The 21,237-nt window shown below is 38.5% G+C and overlaps 2 protein-coding genes and 1 non-coding gene across 9 annotated transcripts in view; 2 read left to right on the top strand and 1 right to left on the bottom strand.

Annotated features, from left to right (window-relative positions):
- The window catches only part of BNIP2 (BCL2 interacting protein 2), a 259,244-nt gene that overhangs the window by 227,574 nt on the left and 10,433 nt on the right, over positions 1-21,237 (top strand). For 5 of the 7 annotated variants that reach the window (XM_086321270.1, XM_086321275.1, XM_086321274.1 and 2 more), the window contains one exon: positions 1,386-1,433. In XM_086321270.1, the coding sequence (XP_086177396.1) occupies positions 1,386-1,433 (48 nt within the window). Of the gene's footprint in view, positions 1-1,385; positions 5,974-7,125; positions 7,272-21,237 lie in introns of those variants that run through there. The other 2 variants (XM_086321277.1, XM_086321271.1) reach the window with 2 other exon arrangements.
- Positions 7,133-21,237, top strand: part of GTF2A2 (general transcription factor IIA subunit 2) — a 31,734-nt gene continuing 17,629 nt past the window's right edge. The window contains exon 1 of the mRNA XM_086321278.1: positions 7,133-7,270. The gene's annotated coding sequence lies outside the window, so the exon portion shown is untranslated. The remainder of the gene's footprint in view (positions 7,271-21,237) is intronic.
- On the bottom strand, positions 8,824-8,950 carry LOC147364541 (small nucleolar RNA SNORA19). The gene has a single exon (XR_015135634.1). It is a non-coding gene; the product is annotated as a small nucleolar RNA SNORA19 (small nucleolar RNA).

Here is a 21,237-nt window from a genome sequence, read left to right as displayed (position 1 = left end):
ATTAAGTAACTTAGGCACCAGAAAAAAAGTGGAATTGTACTTTTTATTTAAATGTATTGTTTGAAACTTACAAATACTCTTTTTATCTTGACTTTTTTTTAACTTTTGTTTTATTTAACCTTAAATAGAATCATTACATATATCTTTCAGGCACTTCTTAGTTTTTGTACAAAGTTTCTTTAGCCTTGAAAAATAATCCTTGTCAGCTTGAAAATGGCAACATTCAAGTTTAAAAATAGAAGGGCATGTTTTTAATATCAAATTAACAGAAGCTACCTGTGGGGAACTTACTCAAGGTAAAATCTCTATAATGAGTACTGGTGATAGGAAGATTCAGAGCTAAGTGTGCTTAAATATAGCAGTTTTAGATGTTGGTTTCAAACAACTCAGTGTAAGTGTAGCCAGATAGATGTTGACTGTTAAAATGTTTGAACAGAGTTTTAAAATAAAGCAATTATGAAATTAGTTCATAGTGATATTTCAGATGTTGAAAAGATTGATGTATATATTGCATGCCTTATCAAGAATATGTACCTTTCAAATTTTTGATACCAATATAACTAATATTTTTAAATGTTGTTAATCTGGCTTTACCACAGGCCAAGGCTTTGGTCATAGTAATAGAAACAAGTGTGGAAAGTATCTTCATATATCATACCAAGATGTTTTAAACTCCATCAGTGATTCAAAGTACTACAAATAAAAATATACAAATATAATAGTTATAAATTGTTGTACATTATCTGTGAAGGGTTGTCTGTAAGTTTCTTGTGGTTAATTACATAATTCTCCTAATTTTTAATCTACATCTAGATATTTCTGATTATTAAATTCTGTGACTTCTTACTATCAAGATAAATGAAAAGCATTCAAATTCTTAGTGTACCAGTAAAATTCTGGAGAATAATTATGGCATCCATAAATATGTACTTTCATCACTGAACTTAAAAATACAAATTGATCAGTTGGTGGCAGTTGTGGCATTTAAATATATCAGTTAACAAAATAGTTTTTGACAAGTTATTTTTCCTGCCACTCAGATCACTTAGCTCCCTGCCCCAGCCATGTTACAGTTCAACATCTTAATATGCCTGTTGTAATTTGAACTTCTAATAAAATTTATGTGCATTTGTATATGAAGTATCTTATACTTCTTAGGAAAAAAACAGCAGCAGCAGTCACATTCTTGCCAGTGTCCTCTTGCCTTTAAAAGTTATCTTTTCCTGGTTGGGAGAATGTTTGGTAACCTTTTTACTATGTCTGCTTCTTTGCAAAGCTTTGTTTTTAACAGAATAATAATCTATGGTAAAATTTGTCATTATTTTTAAAAAGAAAATTGATCATTTGCTGATAACTTATTATCTGTATTATTTTTCATTAAACAGAGTTGATCAAGAGCTTAATGGAAAACAAGATGAACCGAAAAATGAACAGTAAGTTTGGCATCTAGTCCAAACACAACTGAAGAATGTGCTGATGAAGCAGTGCTTTTTTGCATTTATAATGCATTTATTGGTCCTGATTTTTATGTAACCTGTTACAGAATTGACTTGACTTTTTCTTAATGGACTTTTGTATAAGGGACTGTTCACTGCTGTATTGGTTTGCAGATCTCTTGAATTTAGTTCTTTACTAGCTAATTATATTGTAATCATTTTATACTTTATATTGCTAAATAGCAGAGAACCACACTTTATATAAAGCAATTTTTGCATTTGTTTGTTAAATGATGCAATTTCTTCAGTAAAATATTTATATGCCTAAATGGAAAAAGGAAAGAGATAATATATATTTTTATGTTTTTGAGCAATATTTTTTAATGTATACCTTTCTTGTGGACAAATATGCAGGTAAATAAGACCATGATTTTTTTAAAGTGCATGTTAGAAGTTTTGTTTTTGTAAATGGTTAAATATACTTCCTGGGTCACTTCGAAAATATGCTTATAAGGTGAGGGACAGTTAAACTGGTTTTCATGAATATTCAAAGGTCGTGTACATAATCTAAGTAGATTAGTACCATTCTGAACATTTTTCTCACTTAACATTTATTGTTTCTTAATTCAGACACAAATACAAGTATATTGCACACTTTTTTTTTAAAGACAAATCAAAAAGCCATTTCTAGAATTAGAGAATTTAAAGAGGTTAAGAATTGGAGTTTGTGTGTATATATGTATATTTTGGACATTTTATCTTCTGGCCAAAAGTCAAAACTTCATAAAAATGTTAGGTTTGTTCACTAATGTGAAATAAGCTGTGTGTCCAGGATATCACTCTTATGAATTTGTGTGAGTGCAGTGTAATAGTTAGAGAATGTGATGAGTTACTCGCTGTCACGTCTTCTCTTTAGAAAACAGGGCTGCTTTTTTAACTGCGTTCAATGTGGGCACTTTACCAAAACACTTTCCTATCAGGTGTTCGACCTAGTTAGGTGTGGTGTGTTTTCACATTTTCTGTTAAATTGTGTTGACAGTACTGTAAACTAAGTTATTTTATAAGTCTTAGAGCATCATCATACTGTGGTGTTGCGGATGACTCATTTGGTATAAGCATATAAAGTCCTTGTTTAATTTGGTAAGTACCTTGACTCTACATTGAAATTGTACTTATGCCCCCAGGTAGAACTTAATTACACACAAAATCATCCAGAAGCAACAGATTGGTCTAATATATTTGTGGGACTCATATATTTGGTGAACTCAGTACTTGTCTAATTTAAGGGTCATACCATACTCCAGACCTTCACATAAGGTAATTTATATGAAAAGAGTAGTGAAATTGAGAAGAATGAGAGCTAAATCTTCAAACTGTATTCTATCCTAGATTGGCTTTTATCATTACTGTTTTCAGTATAAACTTTTCTATTACAGAAGAGAATTTCCTTTACTCTTTGTCCTCTCCACTCATAAACTTGACATGCTAACCCAAGTCCTATTTTGAGAGAGGCTGGAGGATTCCCAGGATGAGACTCTTCCCTCAGCAGCCCTCTGACTTGACTTGGATCCAGCAGTTGTAGGCAGATCCTGAACTATCGTCATTACAGTGACTAAAACCAAAACCATATTGCTTGCTCAGATCTTAGAAATACTTTGTGTTGCAAATGCAAACTAACAATTTAGGCACAATAAATTCCTTCTGAATTTATTACATGAGAATTATGAATAAAGGATCATACTGAATTTATTTGTGATTAGAGTGTATATTTGTAGAGTGCTTTAAGTGATTTTTTTTCATCTGAAAAGTAGTTTCAAACTGGGCTGAGCTTTTTAATAAGTGACTTTTCTCCCCACTTAGTACCCAGTTCTTCAGTTTCAACCTGTTACTGTTTATTGACTTTTGCTTTCACAAGCATTGTTCCTGACTATAGATACAACTTGTTGCAAAAGTGGTGCATATTCCTACTCTTTTTTTTTGAAGGAGAGGTAGCCTATATTCTATTAGAACATTAAAATTCAGAGGGAATGTGATATAAGCAAAGGGGTGTGCTATCAATCACTACATTTAAAAGAATACCTGTTCTAACCTATACCTTAATGGAATCTGGTCCAGGGACATGCCCCATAATGTTTCATAACTATGAGACTGAAGATCATAAAACGTAGGCTAGAGGAAAAGTATTTATTAAATTGTTATTTATAAATAGTAATGTGACTATGTGACATTTTCCCTGTATCATTTAATTTTAATTTTCCATTACTGATTAAGATAAATAGATAGAATTGTGTTTTATCTTTCTGCTGGGATCATGGATTTAACTTAATTTGATGCTTCTGTCACTATTTTTTGTTGTGTTTGAGTTTGGAGTGTCTCTTTTTTTAGTCAGAAGTTTCTCATAAAGTAATTTGTGTTTCTTCTTGGACATATTCCTTATTAGCACCAAGGGTAATCAATATATTGATCCCACAATTTAAGCTTAATAGTCTTTTTAACTGGGGGTGGGGGGATATGTAAAGAAATATAATTCTAAGTAGGGCCTAGGGATAAAGTTAGTTGTTATCTAAGATGCCACTGAATGTGTCCTTGTTAAGGGAAGTACTATATATGGCAGCTGTTGGTACCATTTTTTGTATCAAGCAGGAATTTACAGAATATTGCAGGCTACATACAGAATACATGAATGAGACTGGAGTGAAGTGTGCAAAGGCTGGTAATACCTCCAATGAGAATGCATATTTCCTTCTGCTTTCTTTCTTTGTCTCTTCATACAGAAGCAAGTTTAAATAGGGAATGTTGGCAATTACAATGCTCAGGTTAAAATGTAGGGTTATGGGATAGGTTACTTTTGACATTTCATGGCTGGTAAACATTTAATGTATTGTTCCAAAATGGACATCGTTATTTAGTAACTATACTGAATATTGAAATTTGCTGATTGACAGGTTTATATAGGTAGCTAGACTGTCTTTCAGCTGCAATTCCAGAACTTAAAAAGGTAAGGAATCTGCTTTTTTGATAGAGCCTTCTTGTAAATGACTCTGTTACTCTGGCTGTTGTCATGGGAGTGCTCAGGGAATTTGAAAGTGTTTGAATTAATACAGAAGTGGCTTTTTAGATTTCTTCAGTTGACAGGTAAATTAGCATTAGGATTATCAAGTAGAACAGTCCAGTTTCCTAATGAGATTGGAAAGGTTGTATATAAGGTGACAGTAGTTTCATCCTTTGCCCCATGTTATATGTGGAGAATTGCTAACATTGCTTAATCAGGAGGAGGAGGAGATGGACTGAAAATAGATAGATATGGCTACCCCATTCTGTTTTTACATGCCTTATGTTTTTTCTTATCCTGTATAGACATTTGAGAAATGGATCACAGATCGCAGAAGGGTGGGATATCTAGAAGAACTAACGCACTTAAAAGTTAGACCAAGTACTCTGTTGGGAATAGGGATTGTGGAATTTGAGTTGCTGGCAGAAAGTTAAGGACTTAGATTTGCATGCTTGCATGAGAAGGTCAGCTGGGTAAGAGAAGTGGGAGATTATTAGTGTTGTAATAGTAAAGAAGAATTACGTGGGGAAGCCTTTCACCCTTCTCTTCCTACCCCAAGATTCTGAATAAATTAGACCCAGATCAGTGATGAGTCCTAGTAATGTAACTTTCCTTTGAAGTTGTAAATGGTAATTGAAACTAATGTGTTGACCGGCAAGGAGTGACACTAAAATTTGAAGAGAACTGTTACTTTGCTGCAGCTATATATGGTAAATCTACCTAATTTCTTATGTTTTGAGAACTACTTTAAAAATGCTATGGAAAGTCTACATAAAGCACTTAATACATCATACAACAGAAGAAAATCAAAGGTTTAGTGCTTTCATGTTACTAAAGAATTATTATCTCTTTCAGATAGCTAGTTCTGTTTTATAAGACATTCTGCAAGAGGTTAAAACATTTGCATTTTGAAATTTTGATACATTTTCACATTCAATTTAGCTAGGGAGGAACTTGGAAAGTAATGTTAATTAGCTACTCCACTGCACTTTTTGTATTTGAATTTTCTAAAGTTATGCCCCTTAAACAGTTCTATTTACGTAAACTAGCTAGTAAATATTTGTGATGTTCAGGGCACTGACTTGCACAGACTTTGGGGCACATGGAACACAATTCAGAATTCGTTAGACACTAACGCACTTTGATAAGTGTATTCCAAGAATTCAAACATTTTTCTTACTCTAAGTTCACATGCTGTCATTTAGACACAGTTAACGTACTGTGATCATGTTACCACTATTCACGTAACGTTGTGTAGCCCAGTGCTCTCCTTTTACAGTGAGAGAGATTCACTTCCAAAAACTGTGTGTGCAAGCTGTTGATGTGGTTGGTCCCTGTAAGAAATACTAGGGTTGGTCTTGATTTATTGATACTAAGATGTAATATTTTCTTTGACTTGTTAGGAATACAATAACTTGTGTCCTGATTTGTTGCACACCATATTTTTGCAACATTAATGAATTTAAATAAATTAATTGTAAAGTTTGTTTTTGACTCATTTTATCACATTTTTCTGTGTCCCATTTCACTACAGAATTTTTACAAAGTTTATCTTGCAAGCTTTTCAAATAGTTTTAGACCTTTACTCTTGTTTCTGTACTTTGGGTGCTGCTTCCTATTCAGAGGGGTAAAGAATTCATCCTGCTTTAATTTTAAACATTATCTTAAGGATAATCACACTTTGTATTTCATAGTTTGGAATTAGTTCAGTCATGGGGAATCCACAGTGACATCAGTTCACTAAGTGGCTGAAAACAGCACAAATAATAACCTGTTGACTCTGTGGACCTGCTCAGAGGTTCCAAATGGTAGCACTTGATTTGCATTTACTCCTCTAATCACTGTTCAGCTGCTTAACGGCAAACAGCTGTGCATGTTCCAGCTTCCTTTGTTCCACAGTTAGGATACCACTTGAGATTACACAATGCGAATCTATATTTAAGTATTTGTCTTGTATTAGGCACTGGCACCCCACCCCAGTACTCTTGCCTGGAAAATCCCATGGATGGAGGAGCCTGTTGGGCTGCAGTCCATGGGGTCGCTAAGAGTCGGGCACGACTGAGCGACTTCACTTTCACGCATTGGAGAAAGAAATGGCAACCCACTCCAGTGTTCTTGCCTGGAAAATCCCAGAGACGGGGGAGCCTGATGGGCTGCCATCTATGGGGTCGCACAGAGTCGGACACGTCTGAAGCGACTTAGCAGCAGCAGCAGGCACAAGTTTTAAATACAGATTCTCCCAAATCAAAATACTATATGGTTCACAAACCAAGCGCTTGCAGTGTTAAGTTAATTGCGCACTGTTTTGAATTATTGCTGTAAACTTAAGAGTTTGTCTTCAGTTTACAGGGTCTTTAACAGTATTACGCTAAACACGCTGCAGGCATAAAATGGGACTGCCTTAGATTTTCTAATAGTGTGTCTAATAGTGAAGGACAACCTGTAAAGTTATAATTCTTATTCATTATGTAGTGGACCTGGTGAGTTACTCGGGATCTAAGTGGGGTGAGCGATGTAGGCTTGAAAACTGCGGCTCCACGCTCCTCTCTCCGCACCCCCGCCTTCTCAGGCGTGAGTGGATGGCGGGAGCGGGAAGGGGCGGGGCTTCTCGGCCCACCCCTGTGTTGTCACTTCCAGGTTCTGCGAGCGCTTCCGGGTCGTCGGCCCACCTCTGCGATCTCTGCTGCGGCGGGAGAAGTGGTCGGGGAAGTAGGTACCTTGGGCTGACCTCCTGACTGCGCCACTTCTGTCCGCTCCGAGGCGGGAAGCGCCTATTCTCCAGGTACTGGGTGAACCGGCCCGCACTCCCTGCCACTCTCCAGAGCAGGCGTTACGTCGACTGGGTCTTGTGGGAGGGCATTTTCGGCCTCGCCCGTTACCAGTTTCGATGCCTGAATGGTCCCGCGGCGCTCCCGGGATGGGAAGGAAAGGGAGGCGGCCAGGAGGCTTCTTGTCCACCGGGTGCCAAGTAAACAGTCCAGGGAACACAGGGGTTTGGGAGGAAGGTCCTCAGCCTAGCACCGTATTTTTAGCCAGGTGAATGTCTTAAAGCTACAGGGGTGATTTCCCCACCCCAATATCGAGGGGCCGCCTTCTTGAAATGTCTCATTCTTGTGTCTTCGGTCACTTGAAGCCTGCTTTCAAACCCCTTGTGAATTCGTACTAGAATGAATTTAAACTGGATTGCTCAAGAAAGACTAGGACTGTCGGTTTACTTCCGAACGTGGAGCCTTCTACTTTTCTAAACTGCAAAATGGAGTAGTACTAAAATTATGTGGCTCAAACTACATCTAGAGGAATTGAACATATCACAAGCAATTTTTCGGAATCTAAGACTATTAAAGCAAGTAATTTTAACAAATATTTAAATAACTATTTGTAAAAGTATTTTTTGAGGTATAGTAGGCATATAACTACATGAGTTTCAGGTGTGCAACATGATTCGATGCTTGTACATACTGCAAAAGGATCACCCCGGTAAGTCTAGTTAGCATCCGTCACCAGGGTTGCAAAAAAAGTTTTTTTATGAAGAATTAAGATCTGTCTTGGGAACTTTTAAATATGCAATACAATATTAACAACTCTAGTCATCATGCTGTACCTTATATCCCTGTGATGTATTTTATAATTTATAATTAAATTTTATTAATTTATAATTTTATGATTTATATTTTATAATTGGGAGTTTGTAGTTTCATCATGCTTTTCCCTTACCCCTAATCTTCTATGAGCTTAATTTTCTTTTGTTTCTTGGTTTCCACATGTAAGTGAGACCATGTGGTATTTGTCTTGCTCTAATTTATTTGACTCGATGTAATTTATTTGACTTGGTGTAATGCCGTCAAAGCCCATTCACATTGTCTCAGATGGCAAGATTTCACTTTTCTAAGTGTCTGAATAATCATCCCATTATATATACCAAACCTTTTTTTATTGATTTATCCATGAATGGACATTTTGGTTGTTTCTGTGTCTTGACTGTTGTAAATAATGCTGCAGTGGAAGACTGTATATATCTTTTTGTGTTTGGTTTTTTTTAATTGGAATATAGTTGATATAGTTGTGTTAGTTTCAGGTGTACAGTAAATAGGTTATACATATATCTACTTTTTTTTAAGATTTCTTTTCTCATGTAGGTCATTACTGAATAGAGTTCCCTGTACTTTACAGCAGGTCGTTATTGTCAGTTTTTTTTTACTTTTTTATTTTTTAGATTAAAAAGTTATATTTTCTATACAACAAATACTAAAACACCTGCAGTGCTTTTTCATTTTTATTAACATGCAAAACCATCACAATGCAAAGAAATACAAAACGTAAGATGAGGCTATTGACTGTTGTCTGAAGATGACAGACAGTAATGGGTAAATTAGTTATGCTGCTCATTCATCTCCAGAGGTTTATTTAGCTCATCAGAAATATCTTTTCTCTTAATATAAAAAAAAGACAGTGAAATGTGCGCTGTTATCAGTTTTACATAAATGGTGTGTACATGTCAGTCCTCGTCTCCCAGTATATCACTCCCTCATCCCCCTGGTAACCGCAGTTTGTTTTCTGCATCTGTGACTCTATTTCTGTTTCGAAGATAAGTTCATTTGTACCATTTTTGTAGATTCCACATAGAAGTGATACCACGTGTTATGTGTCCATGTCTCATTTACTTCACATAGTATGACGTCTCTAGGTCCATCCATGTTGCTGCAGATGGCATTATTCTGCTCTTTTATGGCTGTGTAATATTCCATTGTATATACGTACCACATCTATATTTATGTTGCTTCCATATCTTGGCTCTGGTCCCTTGGTCCAAAAGGAACCAAAGAAAGGAGTGGCTACCCAGTCTGGTATTCTTGCTTGGAGAATTCCGTGGACAGAGAAGCCTGGCAGGCTACAGTCTATGGGGTCACAAAGAGTCAGACATGACTAAGAGTCTTGGCTATTGTAAGTAAATAATGCTGCAATGAACATTGTGTGCGTGCCTGCTCAGTTGTGTGACCCCATGGACTGTAGCCAGCCACACTCCTTTGGCCATGAGGTTGTCCAGGCAAGAATATTGGAGTGCATTGCCATTTCCTACTCCAGGGGATCTTCCCAACCCAGGGATCAAATGCACTTCTCTTGCGTCTCCTGCATAAGGCAGGCAGATTCTTACCATTGCACCACCTGGGAAGCTCCAGTGGACAGTAGGGTGCATAGGAGTGGGAGTGCTGGATCATATGGTCGTTCTGTATTTAGTTGTTTTTTTTTTAAGAAGCTCTACACTACTGTCCATAATGGGTACACTAATTACCTTCCCATCATCAGTGCAGGAGCATCTCCTTTTCTCCACACCTTGTCTAGCATTTATTGTTTCCAGATTCTTTTGCTGATAGCCATTCTGACTGGTGTGAAGTGATACCCCATTTCAGCTTTGATCTGCATTTTTCCAGTTTTAAGCATCTTTTCATGTGCTTCTTGGCCATCTGTCTGTCTGATTTGGTGCTGATGGTTTAGTTACTAAATCATGTCAGGCTCTTGCAACCCCGTGGATTGCAGCCTGCTTGGCTCCTTTGTCTATGGAATTTCCCAGGCAAGAATACTAGAGTGGGTTGCCGTTTTCTTCTCCAGGGGATCTTCCCAACCCAGGGATTGAACCCACGTCTCTTACTTATTGCAGGCAGTCTCCTGCATTGCACGTGGACTCTACCAGCTGAGCCACCAGGGAAGTCCTATTTGGAGAAACATCCATTTAGATCTGCCCATTTTTTTATTGGGTTGGTTGGGTTTTTTGATGTTGAGCTACATGAGCTGTTTGTGTATTTTGGAGATTAATCTCTCGTTGGTTGTTTCGTTTGCAAATATTTTCTTCCATTCTATGGGTTGTCTTTTAGTTTTGTTTATGGTTTTCTTGTATAAAAGCTTTTGAGTTTAATTAGGTCTCATTTGTTTGTTTTTGTTTTCATTGCTGTAGGGGGTGAATCCCAAAAGATATTGCTTCGATTTATGTCAAAGAGTGTTCTGCCTATGTTTTCCTTTAAGAGTTTTATAGTATGCAGTCTTACGTTTAGGTCTTTATGCTGAGGGTTTTTTTGTGTGTGTGTATGGTGTTTGAGAATATTCTGATTCCATTCTTTTACATGTAGCTGTCCAGTTTTCCCTGCACCACTTCCCCCCACCCCCCTTTTTCAGATTACTGTCATTTACATACTTACTGATTTTTGGTTGCATCGTCTGATTGCGCTGGGCCTTCGTCGCTGCACAGACTCTTATCTAGTTGCGAGAGCGGGGGCTGCGCTCTAGCTGCGGTGCACGGCCTCCTCGTTGCAGTGGCTTCTCTGGTTGGGAGCACAGGCTGTGGTGCACAGGCTTCAGCAGTTGCAGCACTTGGGCTCAGTACTTGTGCCCGAGCTTAGTTGCTCCCAAGCATGTGGAATCTCCCCTGACCAGGGATCAAATGCATGTCTCCTGCATTGGAAGGTGGATTCCTATCCATTGCACTGCCAAGGAAGTCCCCCCTCACCCCGCCCCGTTTTTTTTTTTAAGGATATCTGAGTGTTTGAAATCTTTTTTCTTTGTGGCCGCACTGGGCCTTTGTTGTGGCACACAGGCTACAGAGCATGCACGCTCAGTATTGGTGCAGGGGCTCTCTAGCTGCGGCTGCGTGGGCTTAGTTACTCCACAGCACGTGGGATCTTAGTTCCCCCATTAGGAGTCAAACCTCAGTCCGCTGCATTGGAAGGTAGATTCTTAACCACTGGACCACCAGGGAGGTACCCCCAGCACCACTTGCTGAAGAGACCATCTTTCCTCCATTGTCTGTTTTTGCCTCCTTTGTCATAGACTACTTGAATATGGGTGCATGGTTTTATCTCTGGACTTTATCCTGTTCCATTGATCTATATTTCTATTTTTGTGCCAGTACAGTCCAAATTCAAGGAGCCTGATTGCCCCAGCTCTTTCTGTCTTTCTCAAGATTGCTTTGGTTATTCAGGGTCTTTTGTGTTTCTATAGAACTTGTAAACTTTTTTGTTGTGATTCTGTGAAAGATGCCATTGGCGATTTGGTAGGGAGTGCATTGAATCTGTTGATTGCCCTGTTGGTTGGCAATCTGTTGATTGCCTGGGGTAGTATAACAATTTTGATAATATTGAATCTTCCATTCCAAGAACATGGTATATCTCTCCATCTGTATCATCTTTGCTTACTTTCATCAGCATCTTATAAAGTTTTCAGAGTACAGGTCTTTTGCCTTCTTAGGTAGCTTTACTCCTGGGAATTTTATTCCTTTTGATGTGATGGTAAATGGGATTTTTATTATTATTATTATTATTTATTTTTGGCTGCGCTGGATCTTCATTGCTGCTCATGGGCTTTCTCTGGCTGTGGAGAGCAGGGACTACTCTTTGTTGTGGGGCGGGGGCTTCTCATTGCGATGGCTTTTCTTGTTTCGCAGCACAGGCTCTAGGGCACACCTCCTTCCGTAGTTGTGGCACATAGGCTTAGTTGCCCTGTGGCATCTGGGGTCTTAGTTCCCATACCAGGGATTGAACCCATGTCCCCTGCATTGGCAGGAGGATTCTTAACCACCGGACCACCAGCGAAGTCCTGGGGTTTTTTCCCCTTAATTTCTCTTTATTGTCTTTTGTTGTTAGTGTATAGGAATGTAAGAGATGTCTTTCTGTATCGTCTAACTTTACCAAATTCACCGATGAGCCCTAGTAGTTTTCTGATAGCATTTTAGGATTTTCTGTGTGTAGTATCGTGTCATCTGAAGCGGTGGCTACACTTCTTTTCCAGTTTGAATTCCTCTTCTTTCTTCTCTGATTGCCATCGCTAGAGCTTCCAAAACTATCGCATAAAAGTAGCAAGAGTGGACATTCTTGTTTTGTTCCTGATCTTAGAGGAAATACTTTCAGTGTTTCACTGTTGAGAATGATGTTAGCTGTGGTTTCGTCGTGTATTGCCTTTATTATGTTGAGGTAGGTTTCTACTCTGCCCACTTTCTGGGGCGTTTTTATCATAAATGTGTGTTGAGTTTTGTCAAAAGTTTTCTGCATCCAGTGAGATGATCATATGGTTTTTATTCTTCAGTTTGCTAATGTGGTGTATCACCTTGATTTGCAAATACTAAAAAAACCCTTGCATCCCTGGGAAAAATCCCATTTGATCATGGTGTATGACCCTTTTAACGTGTTGTTGGATTCAGTTTGCTAGTGTTGTCTTGAGGACTCTTGTGTCTATGTTCATCGGTGATATTGGCCTGTAATTTCCTTTTGTTGTGGTATCTTTGGTTTGGTATCAGGGTGATGGTGGCCTTGTAAAATGAGCTTGGGAGTGTTCCTTTGCGATTTTTTTTTCTTTTAAGATTCATGTGTTTGTTTTTGGCTGCTCTGGGTCTTCGTTGCTATGTGCAGGCTTTCTCTAGTTGTAGCGAATGGGCTACTCTCTAGTCGCGGTGCATGGCCTCCTCGCGTGGCTTCTCTTGTCACGGAGCGTGGGCTGAAGGCACAGTTGTGGCACACTGGCTTAGTTGCCCTGTGGTGTGTAGGGTCTTCCGTGTGCACTGGCAGGTGGATTCTGAACCACCAAGGAAGCCCCCTCTGCAGTTTTTTGAAAGAGTTTTAAAAGGGTGGTAGAAGGATTGGAGGATGCAATGGCACCCAACTCCAGCATTCTTGCCCGGAAAATTCATGGACAGAGGAGCCTGGCAGGCGACAGTCCATGGGTCGCAAAGAGTCTGGCATGACTGAGTGACTGACTTTCTTCTTTCTCTCAGTAGAAGGATACGTGTTTACTCTTCTCTAAATGTTTGATAGAGATAAATTCGCCTGTGAAGCCATCTGGTCCTGCACTTTTGTTTCTTGGGAGTCTTTTTTTATCAGTTTCAATTTCAGTACTTGTGATTGGTCTGCTCATGTTTTCTGTTTCTTTCTGATTCAGTCTTGGAAGGTTGTACCTTCCTAAGAATTTATAGTTTCTCCTAGGTTGTCTATTTTATTTGTGTATAGTTGCTTATAGTAGTCTCTTATGATCTGTTGTATTTCCATGATATTGGTTGTAACTTTTGCTTTCTCATTTCTAATTTATTTGAACCTTCTCCTTTTCTTTCCTGATGACTCTAGCTAATGATTTGTCAATTTTGTTTTTTCTTTTCAAAGAACCAGTTTTTTGTTTCATTGTTCTTCTCTGTTGTTGTGTCTTGATTTCATTTATTTCTGGTTTGATCTTTAGGATTTCTTTCCTGCTAGTAACTTTGGGTTTGTTTGTTCTTCTTTCTTTAGTAGCTTTAGGTGTAAGATTAGGTTGTTGTTTGAGATTTTTCTTGTTTTCTCTGGTAAAATTATATTGGTATAAAGTTCTTTCTTAGAACTATTCTTGCTGCATCCCATGGAGGTTGGATCATCATGTTTTCTTTGTCATTTGTTTCTTGGTTTTTAAAAATTTGCTCTTTGATTTCTTTAGTGATCCATTGGTTGTTTAGTAACATCCACTAGCTTCCACATATTTGTGGGTTTTTTACAGGTTTTTTCCCCCCTGTAATTATTTCTAATTGCTTACCATTATGAGCAGAAAAGATGCTTGACATGATTTCATTTTTCTTAAATTTACCAAGGCTCAATTTGTGGCTCAAAATGTGATCTGTCCTGGAGAGTGTTCCATGTGCACTTGAAGAAAGTGTATTCTCCTTTCGGATGGAATGTCCTGTATAGGTTAAGTCCATTTGGTTTAATGTATCACTTAAGGCCTGTGTTTCGTTACTGATTTTCTGTCTGGATGATCTGTCCATTGGTGAAAGTGTGGTGTTAAAGTTCCACACTATTATTGTGTAGCTGTCAATTTCCCCTTTTATGGCTGTTAGCATTTGCCTTATGTATTTAGGCACTCCTGTGTTGGGTGCATATATATTTACAGTTCTCATACCTTCTTGGATTGATCCTTTGATCATTATGTAGTGTCCTTCCTCTGTTGTGTCTGATAGGAGTGTTGCTGCTCCAGCTTTCTTTTGATTTCCATTTGCATGGAGTATCTTTTACCATCCCCTCACTTTCTATATGTGTCCCTAGTCTGAAGTAGATCGCTTGTAGACAGAATATATACTGGTCTTATTTTTGTATCCATTCAGCCAGTCTGTGTCTTTCGGTGGGAGCATTAATCCATTTACATTTAAGGTATTTCGATGTGTATGTTCTTCTTGCCATTTTCTTAATTGTTTTGGATTTGTTTCTGACCATCTTCTTTTTTTCCTTCCTTTTTGGTTTGATGACTGTCTTTAGTGTTGTGTTTGTGTTATTTGTGTGTGTGTGTGCATCTGTTGTGGTTGCATATATCATTTTGAATTAGTGTTTCCTTTTCCTTCAGATAAATACCCAAAAGTGGAATTGTTGAGTTATATGATAATTGTCTTTAATATTTTGAGGAACCTATATACTGTTTTCCATATTTGTTGTACCAGTTTACATTCCCACCAGCATTACACAGTGATTATTCCTATTTCTCTGCATCCTCACCAAATACTTGTTATTTCTTGTCTTTCTGATTATGGCCATGCTGATAAGTGTGAGGCGATATGTTATTGTGGGTTTGATTTGCAGTTCCCTGGTAATTAATCATGAGCAGTTTTTGGTCATCTATATGTAGTCTTTGGGAAAATGTCTGTTCTGATCCTCTCTCCATTTTTTAATCAGGTTACTCTGCTTTTTTGCTGTTGAGGTGTGTGAACGCCTAATATATTGGGTATAGTAACTCCTTATCAGATACATGATGTGCAGATATTTTTTCCCAGTCTGTATGTTGGGCGTTCCCTGGTGGTCCAGTGATTAAGACTCCACACTTCACTGCCTGGGTTTGATCCCTGGTCAGGAAAACAAGATCCCTCATGTATCGCTCAGTGTGGCCAAAAAAAAGAAAACATCTATACATTGCCTTTCTATTTAGTTTTTTGGCATGACTCTATATGTTACATCACTTTGAAAACTCTTAACTGTATTTTGATAAATTCATTGTTTTCAGAATACTAATTCACATGTCCTCTGATCAGCTCAATTTGATTTAACGTTTAACTCATTAGGTATTTTTCAGTTCCGTTCAGTCACTCAGTCGTGTCTGACTCTGCAACCCCATGGACTGCAGCATACCAGGCCTCCCTGTCCATCACCAACTCCTGGAGCCTCCTCAAACTCATGTCCATTGAGTCGGTGATGCCCTCCAACATCTCATCCTCTGTCTTCCCCTTCTCCTCCTACTTTCAAACTTTCCCAGCATCAGGGTCTTTTCCAGTGAGTCATTTCTTCCCATCAGGTGGCCAAAGTATTGGAGTTTCAGCTTCAGCATCAGTCCTTCTAATGAATATTCAGGACTGATTTCCTTTAGGATGGACAGGTTGGATCTCCTTGCAGTCCAAGGGACTCGCAAGAGTCTTCTCCAACACCACAGTTCAAAAGCATCAATTCTTTGGCGCACAACTTTCTTTTTATAGTCCAACTCTCAGCATCCGTACATGACTACTGGAAAAGCCATAGCTTTGGCCAGACGGACATTTGTTGGCAGAGTAATGTCTCTGCTTTTTAATATGCTGTCTAGGTTGGTCATAACTTTTCTTCCAAGGAGTAAGTGTCTTTTAATTTCATGGCTGCAGTTACCATCTGCAGTATTTTAGAGCTCCCCAAAATAAAATCTGTCACGTGGTTTCCACTGTTTCCCCATCTATTTGCCATGAACTGATGGGACCAGATGCCATGATCTCAGTTTTCTGAATGTTGAATTTTAAGCCAACTTTTTCACTCTACTCTTTCACTTTCATCAAGAGGCTCTTTAGTTCTTCTTTGCTTTCTGCCATAAGGGTGTTGTCATTTGCATATCTGAGGTGATTGATAACCCAGCAATCTTGATTCCAGCTTATGCTTCATCCAGCCCAGCATTCCTCATGATGTACTCTGCATATAAGTTAAATAAGCACGGTGACAATATACAGCCTTGACATACTCCTTTCCCTATTTGGAACCAGTCTGTTATTCCATGTCAGGTTCTAACTGTTGTTTCCTGACCTGCATACAGATGTCTCAAGAGGCAGGTCAGGTGGTCTGGTATTCCCATCTCTTTAAGAATTTTCCACAGTTCGTGGTGATCCTCACAGTCAAAGGTGTTGGCATAGTCAATAAAGCAGAAGTAGATGTTTTTCTGAAACTCTCTTGCTTTTTCCATGATCCAGTGGATGTTGGCAGTTTGATCTCCGGTTCCTCTGGCTTTTCTAAATCCAGCTTGAACGTCTGGAAGTTCATGGTTTATGTACTTTTGAAGCCTGGCTTGAAGAATTTTGAGCATTACTTTACTAGCATGTGAGATGAGTGCAATTGCACAGTACTTTGAGCGTTCTTTGGCATTGCCTTTCTTTGGGATTAGAATGAAAACTGACCTCTTCCAGTCCTGTGGCCATTGCTGAGTTTTCCAAAGTTGCTGGCATACTGAGTGCAACACTTTCACGGCATCATCTTTTAGGATTTGAAATAGCTCAACTGGAATTCCATCATCTCCACTAGCTTTGTTCATAGTGATGCTTTCTAAGGCCCACTTGACTTCACATTCCAGGATGTCTGGCTCTAGGTGAGTGATCACACCATCTTGATTATCTGGGTCATGAAGATCTTTTTTGTATAGTTCTGTGTATTCTTGCCACCTCTTCTTAATATCTTCTGCTTCTGTTAGGTCCATACCATTTCTGTCCTTTATGGAGCCCATCTTTGCATGAAATGTTCCCTTGGTATCTCTAATTTTCTTGAAGGGAACTCTAGTGTTTCCCATTCTATTGTTTTCCTCTATGTCTTTGCATTGGTGACTGAGGAAGGCTTTCTTATCTCTCCTTGCTATTCTTTGGACTGCATTCAAATGGATATATCCTTCCATTTCTCCTTTGCTTTTCACTTCTCTTCTTTTCTCAGCTATTTGTAAGGCCTCCTCTGACAGCCATTTTGCTTTTTTTGCATTTCTCTTTCTTGGGGATGGTCTTGATCCCTGTCCCCTGTACAATGTCACGAACCTCCATCCATAGTTCTTCAGGCACTCTATCACATCTAATCGCTTGAATCTATTTTTCACTTCCACTGTATAATCGTAAGGGATTTGATTTAGGTCATAACCTGAATGGTGTAGTGGTTTTCCCTACTTTCTTCAATTTATAAGTCTGAATTTGGCAGTAAGAAATTCATGATCTGAGCCACAGTCTGCTCCCAGTCTTGTTTTTGCTGACTGTATAGAGCTTCTCCATCTTTGGCTGCAAAGAAAATAATCAATCTGATTTCAGTGTTGACCATCTGGTGATGTCCATGTGTAGAGTCATCTCTTGTGTTGTTGGAAGAGGGTGTTTGCTATGACCAGTGCGTTCTCTTGGCAAAACTCTGTTAGCCTTTGCCCTGCTTCATTCTATACTCCAAAGCCAAATTTGCCTGTTACTCCAGGCAACTGTTACGTGACTTCCAACTTTTGCATTCCAGTCCCCTATAAGGAAAAGAGCGTCTGTTTGGGGTGTTAGTTTTAGAAGGTCTTGTAGGTCTTCATATGTATTTTTAGCGTATATATAAACATGTATGGGCTTCCCAGGTGGCACTAATGATAAAGAAGCTGCCTGCCAGAGCTAGAGACGTAGAAGATGCTGGTTTGATCTCTGAGTCAGCAAGATCCCCTGGAGGAAGGCATGGCAGCCCACTCCAGTATTCTGGCCTGGCACATCCCATGAACAGAGGAGCCTGGTGGGTTACAGTCCATAGTCCAAAGAGTCGGACGCAACTGAGGCAACTTGGTGTGCACACATGCTTAACATATACATGTGTGTATTATAAGGTTTGCCTGTTGAATATGATTCAGAATTTCTATATTTGTTTTGCAATTGCATTTGTTTGACTCCCTTCACCTCTGGCAACTGGCAATCTGTCTGTATCTGTGCACTTGGAGTTTTTTGTTTGTTTTATAGATTGTACATACAAGACAGAGCATTTGGTTTTTTTTTTTCCTCTCTGACTTTTCATTCACTTAATATCATGCCAAGTTCCATCCCTGCCATAATAAGTGACAAGATTTCATTCTCTTTTTTCTGACGGAATGATCATTGTGTATAGATACCATAATTTCTTTATTTCTTTAAAAGTATATTTTATATTATAGTTGAGCTACAATGTGTTAGTTTCAGGTATATAGGAAAGTGATTCAGTTATAAACTCTTAATTTATCCCTTCCTTCCACCGTTCTTTTGATAATCATAAGTGTGTCTTTTAAGTCTGTGAGCTTTTTTCTGTTTTGTAAACAAGTTCATTTGTATTATGTCACATGTAAGTGATATCATATATTTGTCTTTCTCTGAGTTAGCTTAGTATGATAATCGCAGGGTTCATTTATGTTGCTGCAAATGGATTATTTCACTTTTTTAATGGCTAAGTGATATTCCATTTATATATATATATATCTCTCTCTCTCATATCTTAATTCATCCATTTATATATATATGTATATCTCATATTTTCATCTGTCCATGGACATTTAGGTTGGTGCCATGTCTTGACTCTTACAGACAGCACTGTGATGAACATTGGGTTGCATGCATCCTTTTGAACAATGGCTTTCTCTGAATATATGCCCAGGAGTGGGCTTGGTGGATCATATGATAGTTCTGTTTTCAGTTTTTGTGTTAACACCCACTTTTATTTATTTTTTTAAACTTATTGGCTATGCAGCATGTGAGATCTTAGTTCGCCACCAGAGATCAGACCTGTGCCCCCTGTATTGAAAGTGTGGAGTCCCAACCATTGAACTGCCAGGGAAGTCCCTATTTTTAGTTTTTTAAGGAGCCTCCATGCTATTCTCCATAGTGCCCACCAGTTTACATTCCCACCAAGAGTGTAGGCGCATTCCCTTTTCTCCGCGTACTCTCCAGCGTTTGTTGTTTGTAGACAACTTGATGATAGTCATTCTGACCAGCCTGAGGTGATATCTCATTATAGTTTTGATTTGCATTTCTCTAACAGTCAGTGGTGGTGAGCATCTTTGTATGTGTCTCTTGGCCATTTGTGTGTCTTCTTTGGAGAAATGTCTATTTAGGTCTTCTAGCCATTTTTTGATTGGGTTATTTAGTTGTTTGATATTGCCTCCTTGAGCTGTTTATAAATTTTGCAGACTAATCCCCTGTTGGTTGCATCCTTAGCAAATATTTTCTCCCATTCTGTGGATTGTCTTTTTGCTTTGTTTATGGTTTCTTTTACTGTGCAAAAACTTTTGAGTTTAATTAGTTCCCATTTGAGGGCTTCCTGTGGCTCAAACAGTAGAGAATCCACCTGCAGTGCAGGAGACCCAGGTTCAGTCCCTCAGTTGGGAAGATCCTCTGGAGAAGGAAATGGCAACCCACGCGGGTACTCTTGCCTGGAGAATTCCATGGATAGAGGAGCCTGGTGGGCTACAGTCCATGGGATCACAAAGAGTCAGACACGACTGAGCCACTAACTTTCACTATTTTTGTTTTTATTTTCATTACTCTAAGAGGTTTATCCCAAAAGATATTGCTGTGATTTATGTCAAAGAGTATGCTGCCTATGTTTTCTTCACTTTTAGTCTATATGTGTCCTTACATATGAAGTGGGTCTCTTGTAGACGGCACACATACAGGTCTTGTTTTTGTATCCATTTAGCCAGTCTGTGTCTTTTGGTTGGAGCATTTATCCATTTAATTTAAAGTGTATCAATATGCCTGTTCTTATTGCTATCTTAATTGTTTTGGATTTGTTTTTGACACTCTTACTTTTTCTTCTTCTGTTCTCTTGATTTGATAATTAGAGTTGTATTTGGATTCCTTTTTCTTTTGTGTGTATGTATCTATTGTAGATTTTCAGTTTGCAGTTACCATGAGTTGCTGGTATTTTAATTTCAAATGTGTTTCCATTTTCCTGCATTTGTACTCTACTCATGGTTGCTGGATTTGGTATCATATTTGTGTGTCAATGATTTCCTACTTTTACTGTATGTTTACCTTTACCTGTGAACTTGCCAGTCATAATTTTCTTGTTTCTAGTTGCAGTCTTGTCTTTTCCACGAAGAGAAGTTCCTTTATCAACTGGTCTCGTGGCCCTGAATTCTCTTAGCTGTTGCTTATCTGTGAGGCTTTTGATTTTGCTGTCAAATCTGAACGAGAGCTTTGCTGGGTAAAGTATTCCTGGTTGTCGGCTCTTCCCTTTCATCGCTTTAAATGTACTGTGCCACTCCCTGCTGCAGAGTTTCTGCTGAAAAATTAGCTGATAGCCCTACAGGATTTCTCTTGCATTTCATTTGTTGTTTTCCCCTTGTTTTTAATATTTATTCTTCATCTTAAATTTTGTCAGTTTGATTACTGTGGGTCTTGGTGTATTCCTCTTTGGGTTTATACTAAATGGGACTCTGCTTCCTGGACTTAGGGATGTCTTTTTTTTTCTTTCCCATATTAGGGATATTTTCAGCTACTACCTCTTCAAATGCTTACTCAGGTCCTGTCTTCTCTTTTCTCCTAGAATCCCTATAATGTGAATGCTAGTGCATCTGTTTTTGTCCCAGAGGTCTCTTAAACTGTCCTCATTTTTTGTTTTCATTCTTTTGTTTATTCTGCTCCATGGCAGAAATTTCCACCATTCTGTCTTCCAGCTCACTTCTCTGTTCTTCTGCATCATTTATTCTGCTGTCGATTCCTTCTGGAGTATTTTTCATTTCATTTTATTGTATTGTTCATTTTAGTTCATTTCTTCTTTGGATCTTCTAGGTCTT

The sequence above is a fragment of the Bos grunniens genome, chromosome 10 (assembly GCF_055505025.1).
Source record: "Bos grunniens cultivar Pamir isolate PY7600 chromosome 10, Bosgru_T2T1.0, whole genome shotgun sequence".
Lineage (NCBI taxonomy): Eukaryota > Metazoa > Chordata > Mammalia > Artiodactyla > Bovidae > Bos > Bos grunniens.
The sequence above is the reverse complement of the archived record's forward strand: the minus strand, read 5'-3'. Positions and strand labels throughout refer to the sequence as shown.